The 21,617-nt window shown below is 44.8% G+C and overlaps 1 protein-coding gene across 4 annotated transcripts in view; it reads right to left on the bottom strand.

The window, feature by feature from the left end:
- LOC140385407 (hepatocyte nuclear factor 4-gamma-like) overlaps positions 1 to 21,617 on the bottom strand; it is a 231,656-nt gene that overhangs the window by 30,602 nt on the left and 179,437 nt on the right. For 3 of the 4 annotated variants that reach the window (XM_072467529.1, XM_072467530.1, XM_072467527.1), the window contains exons 3-5: positions 14,052 to 14,146; positions 8,815 to 8,921; positions 3,529 to 3,687 (exon numbers count right to left, since the gene is read on the bottom strand). In XM_072467529.1, the coding sequence (XP_072323630.1) occupies positions 3,529 to 3,687; positions 8,815 to 8,921; positions 14,052 to 14,146 (361 nt within the window). The remainder of the gene's footprint in view (positions 1 to 3,528; positions 3,688 to 8,814; positions 8,922 to 14,051; positions 14,147 to 21,617) is intronic. The other variant, XM_072467528.1, reaches the window with a different exon arrangement.

Consider the following 21,617-nt stretch of genomic DNA (forward strand, 5'->3'; position numbering starts at 1 on the left):
TACTGTAATGTATATCGATTTCACAGCGTTAAAGGAATGAGGCTGATAGATACATCAGTCTTCCCATGTCGTTTGAGATGTTGCACTGATCAGTGGAATGGGCTTTATAAATACTCAAGTGAAAATGGAATTCTTAAAAATCACGAATTCGCCGAACTAGCTCCAACTTATCATTTTAAATGCACTGGTGATCAAAGTCATTTCTATGCATCAGTGAACTTCAGTTAATGAGTCCGTATTCCATCAATAGCCTTTAGCTACTTTAATATTGCAGGCCACTTCCTGAGGCAACTAACATCAGCTCACAGACGTTGTGCGAGAGACACGTCCTTCTTTATTTAAAGGCTTGGTTGCTACAGTGGTCAGTTCTATTATGGCTGCATGTGCGCTTTCCAGCCAGCATCTCTGGTTGGGACTTTGGATCAAGAATGATAGCTAACCTTGCCCAAGTGCCCTGGGGCTCATGGTAGCATTCCAACTGAGAACACTCCCAATGGCATTAGTTAACTCAGGCACTACCTTTCTGGCCTGAATGGCTCTATTGCAGCACACAGCACATTTACACATTGAGCTAAACAAGGACTTCCTGAAAAGCTTTAAAAAAGCTGACTTATTTGGCTAAACACAAGAGTAAAATTATCACAGTTTCTATTTAAAGAAAAGTGAAGGAATGCATTTGTGGAGCATCATATTACCTTTCTCACAAACACCTCTGAGCACATGAATAATATATATTTATAGAGTGCCTTCAATACAAAGAAATATTCTGAGTGACTTCCTGTAGTTATGAGGAATATTGACACAGAGACAGAGCAAAAAAAAAGCTAGGATTTGAGAGCTGCTCAAAAAATATAGCTTTTGAGGAGGAGGAAAGGCTTTGTTGGCGGGGTAATGGGTGAATGAAGGATGAAAACTTCCAAATAGTAGAGCAGAGGAAACTGGAAACTGCCACGAACAGTGTAGAGTGGGAATACAGAGATGACCAGATTCAGAGGAATACAGCATCCTAGAAAATATATTGGCCATGAGGACCACGAGGGATCACTCATTTCATTTCCCCAGTTAAGGGGCAATATAGCGTGGCCAATTCACCTACGCTGCACATCTTTGGGTTGTGGGGTGAAACTCACACAGACAGGGGGAGAATGTGCAAACTCCACAGAGACAGTGACCCGGGGCCGAGATCGAACCCGGGGCCGAGATCGAACATGGGTCCTCGGCGCCTTGAGGCAGCAGTGCTAACCACTGGGCCACCGTGCCGCCCCAAGGGATCACTCATTAATCTCCCCATGGGGCTCGTGGAGTATGAGTTCCTGTCATAGCATACAGAGGACCGTCCAGCTGGGACGAGTTATCGAGCCCTTTAAATACTGTGTCAGACCCGGACCGGGAGTCCTGTCAGTCCCAGGCTGGGACACATGTGTTGTATCGCGTGAGTGCGGCTGTACTTTGGAGTTTAAAATAAATTTAGTTAAGCCTTTGTCTTCGTGTCTCCTGGATTATTACAGCCTAGAGACAGATAAGTGCTAGGCTATGGAGGGGGCTTATAGACAAGAACAAAAATTAAAAATTTAGTGCATTATCAGTCAACAATGATTGGGGGGATGGACAGGATAATTGAGCAGCTTGTAATTATTCTTCCTGATCTAAATAAGCGCATAAATTACTAGATTGATTGAATTCAGTTATTCAATTTCATAATCTGCTGGGATTTAAACATTAGATTGCTCATCTGCCATTACCGTTAAACTAAAATACCACTTTAACTACTTGGCACATCCCATAAATTGAACTGAAGATTCCCTAGGGTGCACTGATCTTCTACCCGCCCCAGGGAGGCGGCCAACTAATTGAAGCACATGAGCCCACTATTGGAATCATTAAGTGGCCTGTTTGCATTTTGCCGGTAGCAGAGAGAACCAGCCTCGTGTGGAGCTGCCACCTTAATGGGGGTGACCACCCTGCACGTCCAGGAAGCCAATAGATCCAGAGCCTCCATATATCAATGAGGGAGTTCTTGCCAGTAAAGGCCATTGCCAGGCAATCTGGGTTGGGGGGGGGGGGGGGGGGGGGATGGCTGGCAGCTTGGCCCCATAGATTTTATTTTTGTACGTGCCGCTTTGGGCCACTTGACCGTCCGAGCTCCCACAGCAGTGCCAACCTTTCCCGATGGGACAGCCAAGGCTTCTGACCTGCAGGTGCAATGATTGGATCAGCTGCATCCACATCCTGCCCACCGATGATGGGCCCAAAAGAGATCAACTAGGACGCCATCTCTGGTAAAATAGCTGAGCTGGTCCTGCGGCTGGAAAGAGCAGGTTTGGGACCGCTATTTGATCCTTAAGTCAGTGTCCTAAACCCAGTGGGAAAGCTCAGCCCAGTCAGAGTCATATAATGTATTGATAGTTAAATAGTGATGATGCATTATAGAGATTCATTTATGTGTGAAAAGCCTGCACTAATGGAATGTACCTATTATGCACAGTTTCCTACATTACAACAGTGACGAGGCTTCATAAGTATTTCATTGACATTAAAGTGCCTTGGGATGTCCTGGAGTGGTGAAAGGCATTATATAAATGCAAGGCCTTCTTTTTATAATCATACAAATGTCACTAGAAATTTTTTCATCATAACTTAGATTCCTTGAAGCAGAGCAGTGTTTGAACTTTCAAATCTCAGTTTATGTCACGTGTACCTAACAGCTTTAGCTCTGCTAAATCTTGAGTTCTCATACCAGTCTCTAGAAAGAGCTTAGCTAAGTGGAACTTTAAGCTGGCTTGACTTGGAACAAGGCCAACTTCTTCATATTTATTTTCCCCAACATTCCTCTGGAAATGTTAAGGCGAGATGGAATACAATTTATAACTAAAATTACAGTTGAGTCATTGAAATGTAGCCAAAAGCATTTCCTACGCTCAGTGTATTTATCTTACCATAGGCAGATCAAACATGTATTTAAGTCACAAGTTTACGTGCTGTTTTGATCAGTCAGAGTTTGGTCAAACTTGAATTAAAATCAATTAAGGCGCTGCCCAAATATATTTCAATGTGGGCAGAATATTTACAACAATTTTCAAATCATAACTTGTTGTGATGCACTATTATCTAAGAAGGAACAAGGAGTCCTGTTTCCTTTTGTAAATACGTTTGGGATATTCAAAGGTTCTTCCCCCATCTCACTAGTATTAAAAAAAGGAAAAGCTTGACTTACATCTTGTAAATGGATTGGGGGTATTCCAAAACATGCTAAGGGCATTTGGGGGAAATAAACATGCGGGGATTTGTGCATAGATCGAGGGACTGGGACTGACTGGATTCTCTTACAGAGAGCTGTCATAGACTTAATGGGCAAAATGGTCTCCTCCTGTGCTGCAATTACTCTTTGCTCAAATTCCACTTGCATGTGTAGATGCACATATGAGTACAAATACATTCACATATGCACACATTCAATTCTGCAACAAATTGTTATAAGTCCCGTCAGCTCAAAACTAAATGACCAATTTGAAAATGTTCATACTTCACCTGATCATCTAATGGCAGTTCACAGAAAGCTGGAATGTATTTTGCCCATTCCACCAAAACCAGCAACTGTTCCTTCATCGATTCACAGACATCGCTAATACTAGCAATTTTCTTGGTGGCAATGTCTGCGCTTCCTGAAGAAACTGAGAAGGTGATCTGCTGAGGAACAAAAACCAGGACCAAATTAAATTACAATTCAGGAAATGTTAATTGTTTTTACAAGCAGTTGCTGTTCCCAGAACACGATCCAAAGAAGCATTCATGCAGATAATTAAAAAAACCCAAATGAGATTATTTTTGCTTCACTTGTGACTAATGTGAATGGAAATGCGCAGCCTGTTGTCCACCATCAATGAGATTTTAAAAGAACCTGCAAACAGGTTCCTGAATTCTGAAAAAGATTCATGTTTTTAGTAGCACGATACCATTGAAAAATAAAACATGGAGCCAGGAAAATCAGTCAAGCAAAAAAGTGTTTTGTTTGTAAAGAATGTCATAAAATCATGCCATGCGAAGTCTTTGAAAGTTAATTAACTTTTTGTAAAAAAGCTTTGGAACATTTAATGCTGAGCCCCATTTTTTAAGTGTCGTCCATTAAAAAAGATTCATTGTTTTGTTTGTCGTAAATGCATTTTTATTGGTATGTGTTGTTAAAAAACAATTCTCGTGCCGCATATTAATCGAAAGCACCTATTATTTCCTTGTCATGATTAAAGCCAAACGTCTGACTTCATTCAAAATTATGCTGCAAAAATTAATTGTCCAGCTTCAAAAAGTAAAACAAAAGGATATTTTGATCATGGTGATGGTATATCATGGCTAAGCATTTCATGATAAATCAACAATGATCAACTTATACAGTAGCTACTCAGCTTGTTACACAACTGTATTTCTCCAAAAGTTACATATTATGCTGCCAATTTTAAGCCAGCAAATCACAATGATTTAACTCATGGTGGTATTCTGTTCTCAGAGTGCAATACAATATGAAGTTCAAACTGTAATTTGATATATTTTTTGCTTTGGGAACAAGATGTTGTGTGCACATTAAAAAGGTTGTGTGTAATGTGGCTAACTGCGCTTTTCTTCGAGTGACAAAAGAGCTTCATGCAGAGTTATTTCTAATGTATTCACTTTACTGCCCCGTCACTGTTGACAATCCTGCTGTCAACGACTGAGAGAGACTAGGTGGTGCGGCTGTCTATAGCGGTCACGTGCCCCACCAACAGAAGAAGAGGTTTTCTGTGGGCACCTCAGGAGGAAACACTGACTTCAATGATAATATAAGCAGAATCGGTCTGTTTGTCAGAGGTGGAGGTGGTCATGCCTGTACAGGTCAGCAAGGCACTGATGTGCTTTCCAGCAATTACATTCTTCCTCCAGCCTGAAGGGAAAATATACTGACTAGGTACCAAGCTATATTCACAAAGTAACATAACTGTGCGTTGTAGCCACTTAAAATGGCCAACTCCCGATTCAAAATGGCGAACGGCAAAGGCTGATGGGGAAGTCAGCCAACAAGACAAAAACCAGCAGCTGCAGGTTGGCTGTGTATTTACCTCTGGGAAGGCCAGACACTATCGATACCAGCAACCATCAGCAGAACAAAACAACAGCCATCTGCATACTAATGAGCAATCCCCGGGAACAATAAGCAACATTTAGACACACAAAGCAAAACCAGACTCTTCGGCGCCAGCAGGAACCTACACAAAAGGAAGTGAACGACCACCTCAAGACCGCCCATCGATCAGGGAACCGCTACAGCATTGGAGAAAATCGAACCAAGCGATTGGGACAAAGTCCAATCACTTGGGACCAGATACAGGGTCCGCCCCGAAAGGCGGGAAGCCCCTGGGGACTATAAGAATTGAGCCCCAAGTTCAAGTCACTCTCTTCTCCACCGCTTCTCCAGCTCTTCATTCTTCAGCAGCTGGTCAAAACTGTAAGTCTTACTTCAACGCTCGCTACGAGATAGGCTCTCCTAGCTATCAATCTGTACCAACTTAGAATCCCGCAGGCTCAGAACCCAAACGAAAGGCCATTTGTTCACCTGACCTGGTGGGCCAGTTCCAAGTTAAGTATAGGCCTGTTAGTTGTAGAAGTAGCTTAGACGTAGAATTTGTGCATGAGTAGCGATTATTGTGTATAATAAATGTGCTTTGATTTAAACCTTACTAATCGGTGTATTGGATTATTGATCATTACTCGGACTTGAACCACGTGGTGGTATCATAAAGATACCTGGCGACTCAAGAGCAAAGGTAATAAAACAGAGCAATTGAACTAAGGCAAAGTTAGCAACAGCGTGGACTTATGTTGTGGAACCTGCCACTCAATGGGCTGGATTCTCCATTCTGGAGACTAAGTGGTCCTGCCAGTGGAGATTCACTACGAGTCTCCACTGGCATTGGAGCAGCGCCCAGGTGTGATCCCTTTCCTTTACCATCGAGTCACCATTTTGAGCGGGCGGCCCAATAGCGAGGTCCAGCGGTGGTCACCCATCCCCTGCATAGCCCAAACCCTTCCCCCCCCCCTCCCCACTGACACGTATGGGCATCCTCCCCCCCCCCCCCCACGGGAGTAACAGATCAACTCCCCGACAAGGCGCATGAGGGTGACCTGATCCCCCAAAGCCTCCCCAGACCCCTTACCAGATGCCCCCCCAGCCTCCCCATCATACTCCCTCATCAGAGCCACCGCCATCAGAAACCCCCCCAACAGAGACCCCCATCAGAAACCCCTCACAGAGACTTCATCAGAGACCTCCATCATCACTCCTGAAGTGAATCTGACAGTAACGTTGGAATCTGCACATAAGCAGCTGAAGTGGAATTCTACAAGTTGGTGTCAGTGAGTCTATGCTTCTCGAGAGGTTGTTCTGTCGATGTCCTGCAGACTGCAATCAAAGGGAAATCTATAAATTCCAATGTTGTTAGTCTCACTGTAAAACCTTTGAAAGAATTGCACCTTTTTGAATGAAGAATAATTGAGTTTAAGAGGATCTGCTAACTTCACAATTAGTGCTAAACAGCTTCACTGACCCTGAAAACCAAATTTTACAATGTAGGATGTCAGATTTCTCCACAATGACAAAAATGTGCATGCATTTTATTTGTTTAAAGTTTGTTCACCTTGATTTAACTTCCATATTAATCCAATTATAATTATTCATTTCATCGGAAAATCAAATTAAGAGAGAAGATTATTAACTGCGTTTAACTTCCTGGTTTGCTGTGCGTGAATACCTCAATGTGATTAGCTCCCTGTTCGCTTGGTGACATCACTACTGCTGCTTCCTAAAGCGTCCTGTTGACTTAGCACCAGATTTAAGCTGCTGTTGAGAAAGAGGAAAGCCCACACCACAGGGATTGCTGGATCTTTATGAGCATCTTTCTCTGAGGGCAGCGGCAAGCTCGCTGTTTTCATCGCTGACCCCAAAATCTGGCCTATTATGACTGCCACTGTTTCCAACTGTCAAAAACATTGGGCAGCAACATCAACCAACAAAGTGGTCTACACTATAAATGCTCTAGTCAAAAATCCATGCTAGCCTAGAACCGTAGTTTTGTTACTGAGATAGGTAGTCCAAGTCGGTAAGTTTTCCAACTCGGTAAATACACCTTGGTTTAAAGGGCCCCGTTAGATCCAATTGTTGCTCTGGAGAGGCAGGAGTGGAATCAAGTCGGGCCCATCAACACCTGAAGCAGATCGTAAGTAGTGGATTGATAGGCATTTGTCAATGTGGGCTGGTTAGAAGGCCCTCTTAGGTTCTTTGCAACTTTATCCCAGTTGATTTAGAAGCTTTAATGAAATGAAAATCGCTTATTGTCACAAGTAGGCTTCAAATGAAGTTACTGTGAAAAGCCCCTAGACCCTCTAATTCTCACTTCTCACCTCCCCACCCACCGCTCCATGTCAATTCATTCTTTCCTCCTACCCCACCCTCCCCATATCTCCTTATACTCTTCATGGTCCCTCCATGCCAATGAATTCCCCCCCCCCTCAATCCCCATGTACTCTCAAAACCCTTGACACATCCATCGCCAGTTACCCAATATCCACATTGGGGAGGCTTCGAGAATCATGTGGAGATGAAAAAGAACTTCGAACAATCTAGTACACTCATTCATCCATACTTGAAAAACTCCAATTCATGAAACCCATTCAAAGTTTTTAAAATGTTATCCCTTATAAAAACAAACTTCCATTCAGATCCCACATCAAAGGCAACTAATCCTTTAATAACCTCATTAAACAGTCAAACTATGAACTCAGAACTCCCCTGCTGAGATAATTGTAGCCTTTAAAACTGAGCCATGCATTTGTAATGACATAATAATCCTTGGGAAATATCAAGAAGAACTTTATTAAAATTGCATAAAACAGATGGTATTTATTTCTAACCTACACCTGTTCTGGCCTGTCATTCAAAGCAGTCCAGCAGACTTTTTTTAACACACTGACAGTTTCAGCCTATTTTTATTCAAGTTTAAAAAACTTCAACACTTAAACAAACTTTATACACCCTACAAGTGCATTTACGCCTACCCCATCAATTTATGATTTCTACTCAAGTTTAAATGGACCTGCTGAGTTCTGGTTCTCCTACTATGTGAATAATGCTATCCCCTTCTCCCTGCAGCAAAAGATGAAATGGAAAGGGGCATCTATCTGCATCCGAGTCTCATTCACCATTTTTAAAGGTCGGGCCCTTGGTCTCTTTTAATACAGAAACATATTACCAAGCAATTCAATTATGTACGATTTACTTTTTGTCATAGGATGCTGCAACAGTAAACAAATTTAAGGAGGAGATAGGTTTTCAATTAGTTGATGGATGAAGGGTTATGGGGAGCAGGCAGAAACGTGGACCTGAGGCCAAGATGAGATCAGCCATGTCGTATTGAACAATGGAGCAGGCTCGAGGGGCTGAATTGCCTACTCCTGCACCTGTTCTTATGTTTTTATGTCCACTGAAAAATAATGAGATCAAATGTTAAAATATTTGAAAAATGTGTCTTCAAATCCTGATTAATAAAATGGCAAAAATATTCCTTATGAGTTCTCCTGAACAGTCATGATATAATTTTGATGAAAAATTGATGAAATTCTGTTTATTGTGCAACTTGAATGTCTGCTGACACCATTATGATAGCTAATCCAAAGAACCCGAAGAGCAATTCCCAGAATTTGTACTGCCTGAAGGATGAATTTTGACAATGCAAGACAAAAGAAAATGAGGAAGGAGACGAAAGAGGGATTCAAATTTGTATACTGCCCTACCTGATGAGAAAGAACTTCAGCCTGAGCCAGTGTGTTGATGGAGGGTGAGCTGCTGCCTTCATAGTTACTTCTTCTGTTACTTATTCGATCCCGCTCATTTTGTACAGCTGAGGAAGAAACATTTTTGTTATACAGTATAGCAAAGCTCTGAAATAAAGAGTATCTTTTGCACATAGCTGAGTAATAAAATATATTCCAGTTATAATGAAGCTTCATCTCCCAAGTGGCTTGACAGTTGTTAATGTGGAGCACTGTCTTCACACAGAGCTAATCACTACAATTATGTGCTCCATCAGCTTTGAAGGTATTTTAATTATCCATTCTTTGGAATTCTGATATTGTCCCCCTTTGCTGGTCATAATATTAATCTGTTCTGTAAAACCATTATTTACACATAACTGCAATTCTTGCACTCAAGCTTACAACATGGTTTAAGGTCACCTTTGTCAACATGCTGTAACTGTGTGCTGTTCCTGCGTAAATTTGGGGAATATTTCTACTGAAACAGCATTGCTATGCTGTTCCTCACAACAACATTATGACTGTGTTATCAGCAGCAGCAATGGAGGAAATGAATGATTCCATTCAGAACTGAATGTTCCTAACTTGTGGTCATGGGCACAAGATGACTGTTAGATATAACAAGTCTCATTGAATAAATAAACCTGTGCCCAGCCCTTTTGTTGAGACTAGACTCTGCTTAATACAGGTACAAGGCACACCTCACCCTCCCCTTAACTATCTTATTTTAACTGGAACAAATGAGGCCAACTCTGTTGCCAAGGTGAAGCATTTAAAGAACAATATCCTTTTGTGGTATTTTAAAATAAAAGAATAAATCTTTTTCAGTAAAATGATGTGGATTGTCAATCAAAAAACTGGGTTAGACATAGCAAGAAATGATGCAGAAGTAGTCTCCCAGTTAGGAAAGGACAGATCTTTTGCACAAAATCAAAGAGTATGTTTGACCAAACTAATGACAAAATGAAAATCAGGATTATATTCATTCCATGAATTGGCTTACATTCAATTTATCTAAAAGGCCAAATTAATCTCCATTTTAATATGGCCAGTGTGTGGCCTTGCCATCCCTGCTGAAGATGTGGAACTTGTTGCAACACTCTTTCTCAGTTTTGGGGGGGTACAGAATTGGCTCTGTGCTGGTGCCACCCCCATCCAGGTCTGTAAATCTGTCCGTCTCTGACCTTATGAGTAGCAGCCCAAAGCAAGTGGAGGTGGTGATCGGCAGAATGGCAAAAAGACAGGAATTGAAAAATCTCCAGGCTCTTCCTTTTCAGGAACTCTTATCTCTTTCAAACATCAAATTCAATTTATACAATTGTTGAAATTCCAATCTAGTTTCCAAATACCGACTGGTCATCTGGTGTTCTGATCTGCAGTATTTGAATTTGAATAAACAGTTTCACAGATTAAGGCTTATGGCAGCTATTTATATCAGCTCAAATGTATATTAAACACCCCTAATAACCAGCACATTACAACCGATATACATTTACTACTGGCCTTCAAATAGAATTTTATTCCACAGGATGGAAGGCACTGAACAACATTAGAAAATGTTCCTGTATTAACTGCTTTGTATGATATGTCAGTGCAATGCAATGTACTCAATAACTAAAGGATATTTGGTAGACCGTAAATAAACATATAGGTAATGTGTTGGTCAACCAGCTCTGAAAACAACCTGGTTGCATTATATTTTTGAAAAGGCCTTGGAGAGAGGTGAAGGTTTGCATCTATAATTCTTTGACCCAGAATTCTAATGCCTCAAAATTGCTAATTCTCTTCGGGTGGGAGGTGTCTGTCACTCGATGACAAAGGTCAGGAATGTGCGTGTGTACTTCACTGTGCCCTTAGAATTGGAATGGTTGATTACACCTGACCACCATGCTACAATCCACTTGCCAAGTCATCACTCGCCTCATTTGAAGATGTCAAACTTAGAACAAGTGGCAAGCACCAATGGATTAGAAATGAAAAACTGACGAAATTTAGAAAAGTGCGTTTGTAAATATATTATCTAACATAATTACAAAATATGTTCTTTGAGACTCGCAGATGGGAGGGAAGCAGAGCACGGTGGGCTGCTGCAGGACCACTTTATTTGGCGTCTCGAGCGATGACAGCAATATCCACACGACTCACTATGGATATTACTGAACTGGCAGTGGCGACAGAGGATGCCATGGGGCTCAGGACTCGCTCGGTCATCAGAGTGGCAGGTATGGAACCGTCTCATCCTTTTGGGCTGTACGGAGGAAGCCGGCGGGGAAGAGGACGGGCGGCATGGTTGGCAATGGTGCCAAGCATGACAACAGGGGAAATGCAGGAGGTCCCGGAAGCGGTGGTGGGCCTGACTTGGCGGGTAACAATTACCAGGAAACAGAAGGAGGGCCAGGTGCCCAGGAGCTGCAGCTCCATCTGGGCTCGAGGGCGGCATCACTGTCCAACTCACTGCTGCTTCAGCAAGGACCACATTGGTTCAAACACTCAATAATTTCAAGTGTCCAATTTGTTCAAAATCTGTACCTTCCAAAGAGGTGGAGATGCACTTTATAATGTGTCTTATTGGTACATAGGAACATAGGAATTAGGGGCAGAGGTAGGCACTATTGGGTATCGAGTTCCAAAAACTGCGAGAAGCAGTTCCTCCTCATCTCAGTTCTAAATCTATCGCCTCTCAACCTATATCTGTGACGTTTGGTTCTAGATTGCCCCACAAGGAGGAACATTTGGTCTACGTCTACTTTATCAATTGCTTTTAGTATTTTATATATCTCAATCAGATCCCCTCTCATTCTTCTAAACTCCAGCGAGTATAAGCCCAAACTGTTTAATCTCTTTCACAAACCACGGCTCTCCTGCAACGGTGGTGTCATACCTGCTCATGTGAAACATTGGTGCTTCATTAGCACTTGAATTCTGAGATAGCGCTGAAGGTGGCGACTTTCGGTGAGCTCTTCCCGACAGGTCTTCTTCCTACATCTTTTACAGCTATTATTTCTAGTATGTTCCATGTATTCAAGTTTGGAACGATCTGCCTGGACTGTACGTTTTTCACTGTACCTCGGTACACATGACAATAAATAAATAACATTAAATATTATTAAATAAATCAAATTTCCTGGAATTTCACTGGCACCACATATAAGTTCAGCTATCTGTGGTTACGTAATGTGCAGCAATGGCCAGGATCAGCTATTTTTGAAAGTAAGGAGTTCCTGAAAAAGAAGAGCCTGGAAATTTTTCAATTCCTGAATTTTTCCATTATGCCGACCATCACCTAAATACTTGCTTTGGGCTGCTTCTCACAGGGTCAGAGACAGACAGATTTACAGATGGAGGTGGCACGAGCACTGACTGCCAATTCTGTTCCCCCTCAAAACTAAGGAATATTGCTGCAACAGGTTCCACATCCTCAGCAGAGCTGGCAAGACAACACGATGGTCACTCGCCCTTTTCTACCTTGCCCATGATAGACTTTATCACAATTGGTAATTTTTCAAAGTAGCACCTGCAGAGCCAATCCTTCACAATGTTTATTGGTTAAGTGGAGCTCCACCTCAGCATCTTGCACCTTGACTTCCCACCTCTCCTCACAATTAATTATACCCACTTTCCACTTTTCTAACAGCAGCATAACCTCATATCGTTTACTTCACCTCGCTCACGCCACTTCAGGCACACTCCTCAAATGCCAGCCTTACCCTCATTCATTTTATCTTCTTGCAGGACAAATTGTTACACAATGCAAGCCAAACACAAGCCACTGGAAGGGCTTCTCCACCTCTAAGCCCCTCATCAGTCACCTTGGCAATCAGGAAGAGTCAGGCAGATACAACCTTCCGATCCTTTCTTTGGTTTTTGAATCTCAATGGGGCTGATGCCGTTATTCTTTGCTTATTTCCAGTTTGTTTACAAAGCCACCATAGCAATTGACCATGCACCGGAGAAGGAAGATGATAAGGATGGGAAGAATTCTCCACTACTCCATTGGTGGCTTCAATGCTGGGTGGAGGATTGGGGGTAATTCAGAAGAGTGTAAAAATTGGTTTCACACCGGCGTGAATTTCCTGCAGTGTTTTCCACTGATGCACATCATCGCTGATCGGGAATCCCACTGGCGGCTGACATCAAACTGATTTGCATTCCGCTAATGGGATGCAGATGAAGGCCCGACTGGAATCTTCGCACCACGCCTGATTGTCCATGACGGCAGCAGGAAATCACACCAGTCCAAAGCACGTCTGGAACAATGCGGGGTTCAGATGTTGAGACTCACCTGAACAATGCCTGGGGCTACTTCTGAAGTTCAGAATGGAGGTTGCCAGTGACCCTGAACCCCAGTACACCACATCAATGGGTGAATGGGGGGAGGGGGGGACATCTACATCTATTCCCAGAGATCCATCTTCATCTTCATTCTGCAATGGAGGGTCAATGATGTAGGGCACGTTTTCAATATGGCACCCAGACACAATTGAGGACTATGCATCATCAGGCCTACCCTGCCATGGAATACGATGCAAAACAGCTGGTTACATAATTAACAAGGTCGGGGCCAGAAGATGTGGCGTGGTCTCCTACCAATCTCCGCAGTGGGAAACATTCCATGTTCCCATCCCACCACAGGACTTCATCTCAGATGGGAGAATTCCACCCGATGATGCTGAACAAAAACAAATCCAGCCGGGTGGAAATCCTCATAGTTCTGGGTTGTTTGGTGACACCCGGCCAACAGTCTATTTGGCCTGGCCTCAGTGTCCTCCAGAAAGGCTTGGAGTTCTTAATGAGTGAAGTTTCAGATTATTTTATTCTTTGACTTGCTACTGTGAACTGCTCCACTCTGGGAATAGATGGGAGAAAGTAATAAAAATAATTTACTTATGCAGTAAACATAGCAGTGAGTGAAGTGAAAGAGCCAAGCAGTGCTCTTCTTTTACCCGTTTGTCCCCATTCTGCTTTTGATGACTTCAGGCTAAACTATCTACTTAGAAGCTGAATGGAAGTTTCCAGGTTCAGCCACTAATCTCTGTTTTGTACCAATACCTGCACCAATGGGAATGCAAGTAAGAGATGCAGAAAACTCATAGATAGCTCCCTCTAGAGGCCATCGGTAAATGTAGCAACTATTTTCTTAAAGGCACAATATTGGAGTAAGACATTTTGGAAAACTTAGGCCACCGATTCATCTGATCACTGATTGTTAATCTTACCTTCCTTCTTCATGCCAGCTCGAAAACATTTCTTCAATCTGCAATATCTGCACTGGTTCCTCTTGTCTTTGTCAACAACACATTGCCGATTAAACCTGAGGGGGTCACACAGTAAATTATTGACAAACAATGAACCAGAACATACAGTCACTGTTGTCATTAAGATTTTAAAATGTTAAGTTCCTGTTCCCTACTTCTAAACAGGCGAATGCACCGGCAAAAGCTGTAATGGCCAAATATGAGAATGGAGGTTGTCCCCTGTATATGTAAACAAGGTAAAAAGTAGAGCAGTATGACACAGAAGTGGTCTATGTTACCCAAATGACTTGGAGGAGCTAGTGGAAGCTCCAGATTGAGTGCGGAACTTAACGATCATAAAGGTAAACGGTTAGTAGCATTGTCATCATCAGCAGAGCATAAACATAAAAAGGAATTAAATTGCAGATTAGAGTTCCAAAAATTCCAGTCGTGATACAATATTAAAATTAAGGATGTCGCAAGACAAATAAACTGGAAGTGAAATTTTGTTGGTAAGCAAGTACAATTAAGTGTTTAGGTGTAGGACAGCCAATATGCCATAGAAAGGAGCCAATCGCCTGTCTGAATCTTCACTAATTTTATGTTTAAAGTTAAAACTGACATATGTCAATGCAGTTATGAAACGAATGGGAGGAAGTGTAACCAGAAGAAGTCCATGCCACATAGGAAAGGAATACTTCATTTATCTGGGAGACAGAAGGGTGTTCAGACTTTGAATATAAAAGGGCTCACATGTATGGTTATGCCGGATATTAATCATGCTCTATTTTGTGGACATTGGGGGTGAAATACAACTTTGACAGTACTGCAAAATGAGGGGTAGCTGATTGGCTGTTGGTTAATCACCCAGCTGATTCTGCTTTGGTTTTGAGTAACGTAGGGGCAGCACGGTGGCACAGGGGTTAGCATTGCTGCCTCACAGCTCCAGGGACCCGGGTTCAATTCCAGCCTTGATTAACTATCTGTGTGGAGTTTGCACTTTCTCCCCATGTATGCATGGGTTTCCTCCTGTTGCTCCAATTTCCTCCCACAGACCAAAGATGGGCAGCTTAGGTGGATTGGCCATGGTAAAATTGCCCCATAGTGTACAGGTTAGGTGGGGGTACAGAGATAGGCTGGGGGAATAGGTCTAGATAGGGGGTGCTCTTTTGGAGGGTCGATGCAGATCCAGTGAGCCGAATGGCCTCCTTCTGCACTGTAGAGATTCTATGATTCTAGGAATGGAAACGAAAATGGGCAAATAATATAATGGTTCACTGATATTTGTTTTGTATCCCCTCTGAAGTTGAATTTTACTCCCTTTGTTGCATCAAATGTCCGAATATAATAATAATAATCTTTATTATCACAAGTAGGCTTACATTAACGCTGCAATGAAGTTACTGTGAAAATCCCGTCGTCGCCACATTCCAGCGCCTGTTCGGGTACGTGGAGGGAGAATTCAGAATGTCCAATTCACCTACCAGCACGTCTTTCGGGACTTGTGGGAGAAAACCGGAGCACCCGGAGGAAACCCACGATGCAGACACAAGGAGAACGTGTAGATTCCACACAGACAGTGACCCACACCGGGAATCATACATGGGACCCTGGAGCTGTGAAGCAACAGTGCTAACCACTGTGCTACCATGCTGCCTGTATATTGATTATTATATAAGGGCAGAATATTTAATGTTATGATAATGTAAATAGATAAAGGACTTATAATATTCCAATCGCTCTGTTCACAGAGCAAGGAGAAATTAGTGGTCTACTGCAGTGTTTTTCAAACTTTTTTACACTTCTGCACATGCGCACCGATGAGCAGCATGCATGTGCAGTGTGCCTGCATTTTTTTATATGGTCGCTCAGTCATTCTGAAGGCAACTCGCAGCCGGCATTGTTAAAAACCGGCTGCTGCGCGCAAATTTGCGCAATCGAGAGCCCGCGACGGACGGCTCCGCAACCCTCCCGACACCCCGCGACCCACCCGCGGGTCGGGACTCCGCTTTGAAAATGCCTGGTCTATAGGGCAAAACCCCACTGAATGATGCAACATGGCCGGCGCAGAGAAGAAACCCCCTGGGCATGAGCAAGAACATGCCGGCGGTTCTGCGTATGCACGGGACCACGGCGGCCCTTCGGCGCCGGTTGGCGTGGCGTCAACCCCTCCGCCTAGCCCACGGAAGTGCGTAGGATTCCGCAACTTCCGGGGGGGCCCGACGCCAGAGTGGTTTGCGCCGTTCTTGGCGGCAGGCCATCCTGCCAATTGCGAGAGAATCCTGTCCATTATGTATTTCTAAATGCTCAGCTGTTACATCCTTTATAATGGATTCTAACATTTTCTCAATGACAAATGTTAAGCTAACTGTCCTATAGTTACCCTGTTTTTGGTTCCCATCCTTTATGAACAAGAGTGTTACATTAGCGGTTTTCCAATCCTCTGGGACTTGCCAGAATTTATGGATTGTTGGCTGATTACTATCAGTGCATCCGCTGGGTGAGATCTACCATTGTGGATGGGATCAGTTCCAGGCAAATCTGCATATTAGAATGAGACAGCTGGTCTCATTCTAATATGCATTCCCGAGATCTAACCAAGGCGTGGAATCTAATCCGCTCACCTTGGAGATCTTGGGCGAGTGGCATTCAGTGCTGGTCTCCACAAATGGAGACGAGACACTCTTGGGCATCACCCAGGAGATTGGATGCCCCCAAGTGCTTATCCTCTGGGCAGGGTGGCACCCTGGAACTGTTTGTGACTCCAGGATACCCTGGCACTGTCACTAGGGTACTAGCCTGGCACTGCCAAGGTGGCACCATCAGGAGAACTTCCAGGACGCCAGACTGGCATTTCCAAGGTGGCACTGGCAGAGGCACTGCCAGGGTGCCAGGCTGGTATTTTTCACATGAAGGAGATGGGGCACGGGCCTGCACAGATGTGACGGGGGATGTGGGGAGGGTGCCGTGGACCCCTTTAAAGGTGAGATGTGGATTGGGGGAGTTTGGGGGGTCACGTTGTGGGGGGGGGGGCGGAAATCAAGAGATCGGAGCATCATTTAAAAATTATATCCCGATCTCTCCCTGCACTGAGGAGTTCCAGTGAGCGTAGCTCCTCAGTGCAGAAAACGGGACTGAGTGCAGCCTCAGCCCTGCATTCTCCGCTGATGTACCCAAATGACAATTCGATAGCATGGTGTTGCCCGATGCCATCCGGCATATCTTGTGCTGTGGGACTCTGTTCCCATTCGGGATGATCATGCCCACTATCTCTGTAGCTACTTCCTTTAATACCCTAGGATGCAACCCATCAACTCCAGGGACCTATTAGTCCCATTAGTTTCCTGAGTACTCTTTCTCCAGTGATAGTTATTGTAGTTAGTTCCTCCCCTGCACTCCTTTTGACCCTTCATTATTTAGGATTTTTGAAATGTTGTTAGTGTCATCTACCATGAAGACTGATTTATTTAACTCCCCTGCCATTTCCTGCTTCCCCATTATTGTTTCCCCAGTCTCATTCGCGAAGGGGCCTATGTTCACTTTCGTCTCTCTCTTTCATTTTATATATTTAAAGAAGGTCTTACTGTCCATTTTTATATTACTTACCAGTTTAGACTATGGAGCTCAGGATCGCCCCAGAATGCCTGCGGATCAGCCCCCACGCAGTGAACACGGCAGCAGTTTTTAAGCACTGGCAGACTTGTTTCGAAGGCTACCTCCGAACGGCCCCCGGCCGGATCACAGAAGACCAGAAACTACAGGTCCTGCACTCAAGGGTAAGCCCGGAAATTTACCCTCTTATAGAAGACGCAGAGGATTTCCCGACGGTGCTCGCAGCACTAAAGAGCATCTACGTTCATCCAGTGAACCAGGTCTACGCACGCTACCAACTCGCAACGAGACGGCAAAGTCCCGGAGAATCGCTAGAAGAATTCTACGCCGCGCTGCTAATTTTGGGACGGGGCTACGGCTGCCCGCCGGTAAACGCAACGGAACACACGGACATGTTAATTTGCGATGCGTTTGTGGCAGGTATGAACTCTCCCCAAATCCGCCAAAGACTTTTAGAAAAAGTAGAGCATTGAAAGGACATGCCAAAAATTTTCTCCTCCCAGGACCAACCTTGTAAACCCCTACCACCATGCGAAGCACCACCCCGCCGGGTTCATTTTTAACAAGGGGTGAATGTGGTAGTATGCATTAGGGGTCATGTGGGACTGTGAAGCCGTGATGCTATTGGCTGACAGATCCCGGGTCCTGGTTGGCTGTTGATCTCTAGCTCCGCCCTGAAGGCGGAGTATAAGAACCTGGGCTTCTCCCCGCAGCTCCAGTCTGTTGCTGAACTGCTGGGAACAAGTCACGCTTAATAAAGCCTCATCGACTTCATCTCTATTCGTCAAGCGTGACTTGTTCCCAGCAGTTCAGCAACAGACTATTGTAGCGCACAATGACTTACGAGAGAGGCGAATAGAGATGAAGTCGATGAGGCTTTATTAAGCGTGACTTGTTCCCAGCAGTTCAGCAACAGACTGGAGCTGCGGGGAGAAGCCCAGGTTCTTATACTCCGCCTTCAGGGCGGAGCTAGAGATCAACAGCCAACCAGGACCCGGGATCTGTCAGCCAATAGCATCACGGCTTCACAGTCCCACATGACCCCTAATGCATACTACCACACCCTCATAGTTTACTTCCTCCCTCTTTATTATTGTTTTGGTAAACTTTTGTTGGTTTTTAAAACTTCCCCACTCCTCTGGCTTACCACTAATCTTTGCCACATTGTATGTATTTTCTTCCAGTTTAATACTATCCTTAACTTCCTTGGTTATCCATGGTTTATTTATTCCCTTCCTAGAATCCTTCTTCCACACTGGAGTATATCTTTGTTGAGAGTCATGAACTTTTTTCATAAACATCTTCCATTGTTGATCAATGTCCTTTCTTCTAAATTCCTTTCCCAGTCCAACGCAGCCAGCTCTGCCCTCATTCCTTTGTAATTATCCTTATTTGAGTTTAACACAATTGCATCTGACCCAAGATTTTGGGCGTCATTCTCCGCCGGCGGGAGTCTCCGTTCTGCCGGCGCTCGGGGGTTTCCCGACGGCGTGGGGGTGCCCCACAATGGGAAACCCCATTGACCGGCCGGTGTTACGGAGACTCCCGCCGGCCGGTCGGCGCAGAAATGTGGCGGGGCGGGTAGGAGAATTTCGCCCTTTAAGTCTCAAACTGAATGCCAAATTCTACCATGTTATGGTCACTGTTTCCGAGGGGATCTTTTACTGAGATGGTTTCTTAAACCTGCCTCATTACACATTATCAGATCGAAAATAGCCTGATCCCTGGTTGTATCCAGAACATATTGTTCTCGGAAACTGCCCCAAATACAATTGAATTCTTCCTCATGACGACCACTGCCAATTTGTTTTTCCCAATTCACAAGAAGATTAAAGTCATCCATGATTAATATACTGCCTTTTTAAAATGCCCTCATTATCACCTGAGTTATTCTCCACCCTACTGTTAGGGCACCTAGACTACTCCCACCAGTGTCTTCTTCCCCTTGTCATTTCTTATCTCCACACATGTGAATTTGACATCTTCCGATTCAAGATCATTTCTTGCAATCGTACTTATTCCATCTCGTACTACAAAGCTACCCACAATCCTTTCCTTCCTTCCTGTCCTCACACAAATTCACATACCCTTGAATAGTTAGCTCCCAGCTTTGATCTAGGTGTATTCACATCTCTGAGATGGCTATAAGATCACATCCATTAACCTCATCCTTAAGTTATTGGAACAATCATATCAAATCGCATCAAAGTTGAGGGGAATAGTGGGCTCAATTATCACTGGTAATGCCTTTAGTCTTCTGGGGCGAAATTCTCCGGTATCGGCGCGATGTCCGTCGACCGGCGCCAAAAACGGCGCAAATCAGTCCGCCCCAAAGGTGCGGAATCCTCCGCATCTTGGGGGGCCGAGCCCTAACCTTGTGGGGCTAGGCCCGAGCCGGACTGATTTCCGCCCTGCCAGCTGGCAGAAAAGGCCTTTGGTGCCCCACCAGCTGGCGCGGAAATGGCATTGCCGGGCGGCGCATGCGCGGGAGCGTTAGCAGCCGCTCACGGCATCCCCGCGCATGCACTGTGGAGGGAGTCTCTTCCGCCTCCACCATGGTGGAGACCGTGACGAAGGCGGAAGGAAAAGAGTGCCCCCATGGCACAGGCCCGCCCGCGGATCGGTGGGCCCCCCGGGGCCAGATTACCCCACGCCCCCCCCAGGACCCCGGAGCCCGCCCGCGCCGCTTTGTCCCGCCGGTAAGAGAGGTGGTTTAATCCATGCCGGCGGGACAGGCATTCTAGCAGCGGGACTTCGGCCCATCTGGGCCGGAGAATCGCGGGGGGGGGCCCGCCAACCGGCGCGGCGCGATTCCCGCCCCCGCCAAATCTCCGGTGTCGGAGAATTCGGCAACCAGCGGGGGCGGGATTCACGCCAGCCCCCGGCGATTCTCCGACCCGGCGGGGGGCCGGAGAATCTCGCCCCAGATCTACAATGCACGACACAGTCATAGATTCCCAATTCAATGAGGTGCCTTCTTTAACACCTTCCTTCCAGATTGCATCACTATGTCTCTGTAATCTTTCGTACTTCCTTACTCTTTTACACATGGATTCAGTCTGCTTCCTTTCGACTAAGTGTACCCATTTTGTGCATTGTTGTCAAAGCTCGGCATGGTGGGGAGAATCTTATCAGAATTTGGCAAAATGTCAGGTTCTCATAGAAAACTGGCATGGAACTCCACAGGTAAGTTTTCTCACTGAATCTTGAGCCTCTTTGCCAAAACAAAGTGAGTGGACATGGTTTGCGCCATCACTCTGGTGGTGCGGGAGAGCCGGAAACTGGCTCCACACAAATCGGGCGCCATCTTTAAAGGGCACCCTGACCAGCAATGCAACGGCCTCCAGCACACATAACGGAGGTCTCAGCGGCTGTCATCCCCCACTCCCCCAACCTTTATTCCTAGCACCGCCTCGCCCCCACATTCTTCGCTGGCATCCCTACCCTGAATCTCCATTCTCCCACCATCAACTACACATCAAAGCATCCCCCACGGGTCTCCCACTATGGTCCGCTCCTGGCACTGTCAGTGCCAACCTGGCAATGCCAACCTGTGCCGGGTCATGTCCTTCTAATCTCCCAGGGCAATGCTTAACTCTGCGGCCCCAGACTGTACCTCTTGACTGCCTCACACGTGGTCCAACCTGTTATAAACATTGCCGACATCAAAACTCGGCGAGTTTTCGATGTACCGTAAGATGGGATAATTTGGCAATTGGGGCAGCTAAGTACATTGAAATGAATTAAAATTTATTAAAATGATGTGTACTTCCTTTGTGGATGTGAATCTTACAACGTCGTTAGCAATGGAAAGGTTAAATCGGGAAACGCAATCTCTCCGGCGAAAATCATATTTCCTGACTCGGCAAGATTTTCCGCCCTCACCACCGATCTCTCGGGTGGCGATGGTGGCCTGAAAACTCTGCCCAGTATCTG

Source organism: Scyliorhinus torazame, chromosome 11 (genome assembly GCF_047496885.1).
Source record: "Scyliorhinus torazame isolate Kashiwa2021f chromosome 11, sScyTor2.1, whole genome shotgun sequence".
In the NCBI taxonomy this organism is placed as follows: domain Eukaryota; kingdom Metazoa; phylum Chordata; class Chondrichthyes; order Carcharhiniformes; family Scyliorhinidae; genus Scyliorhinus; species Scyliorhinus torazame.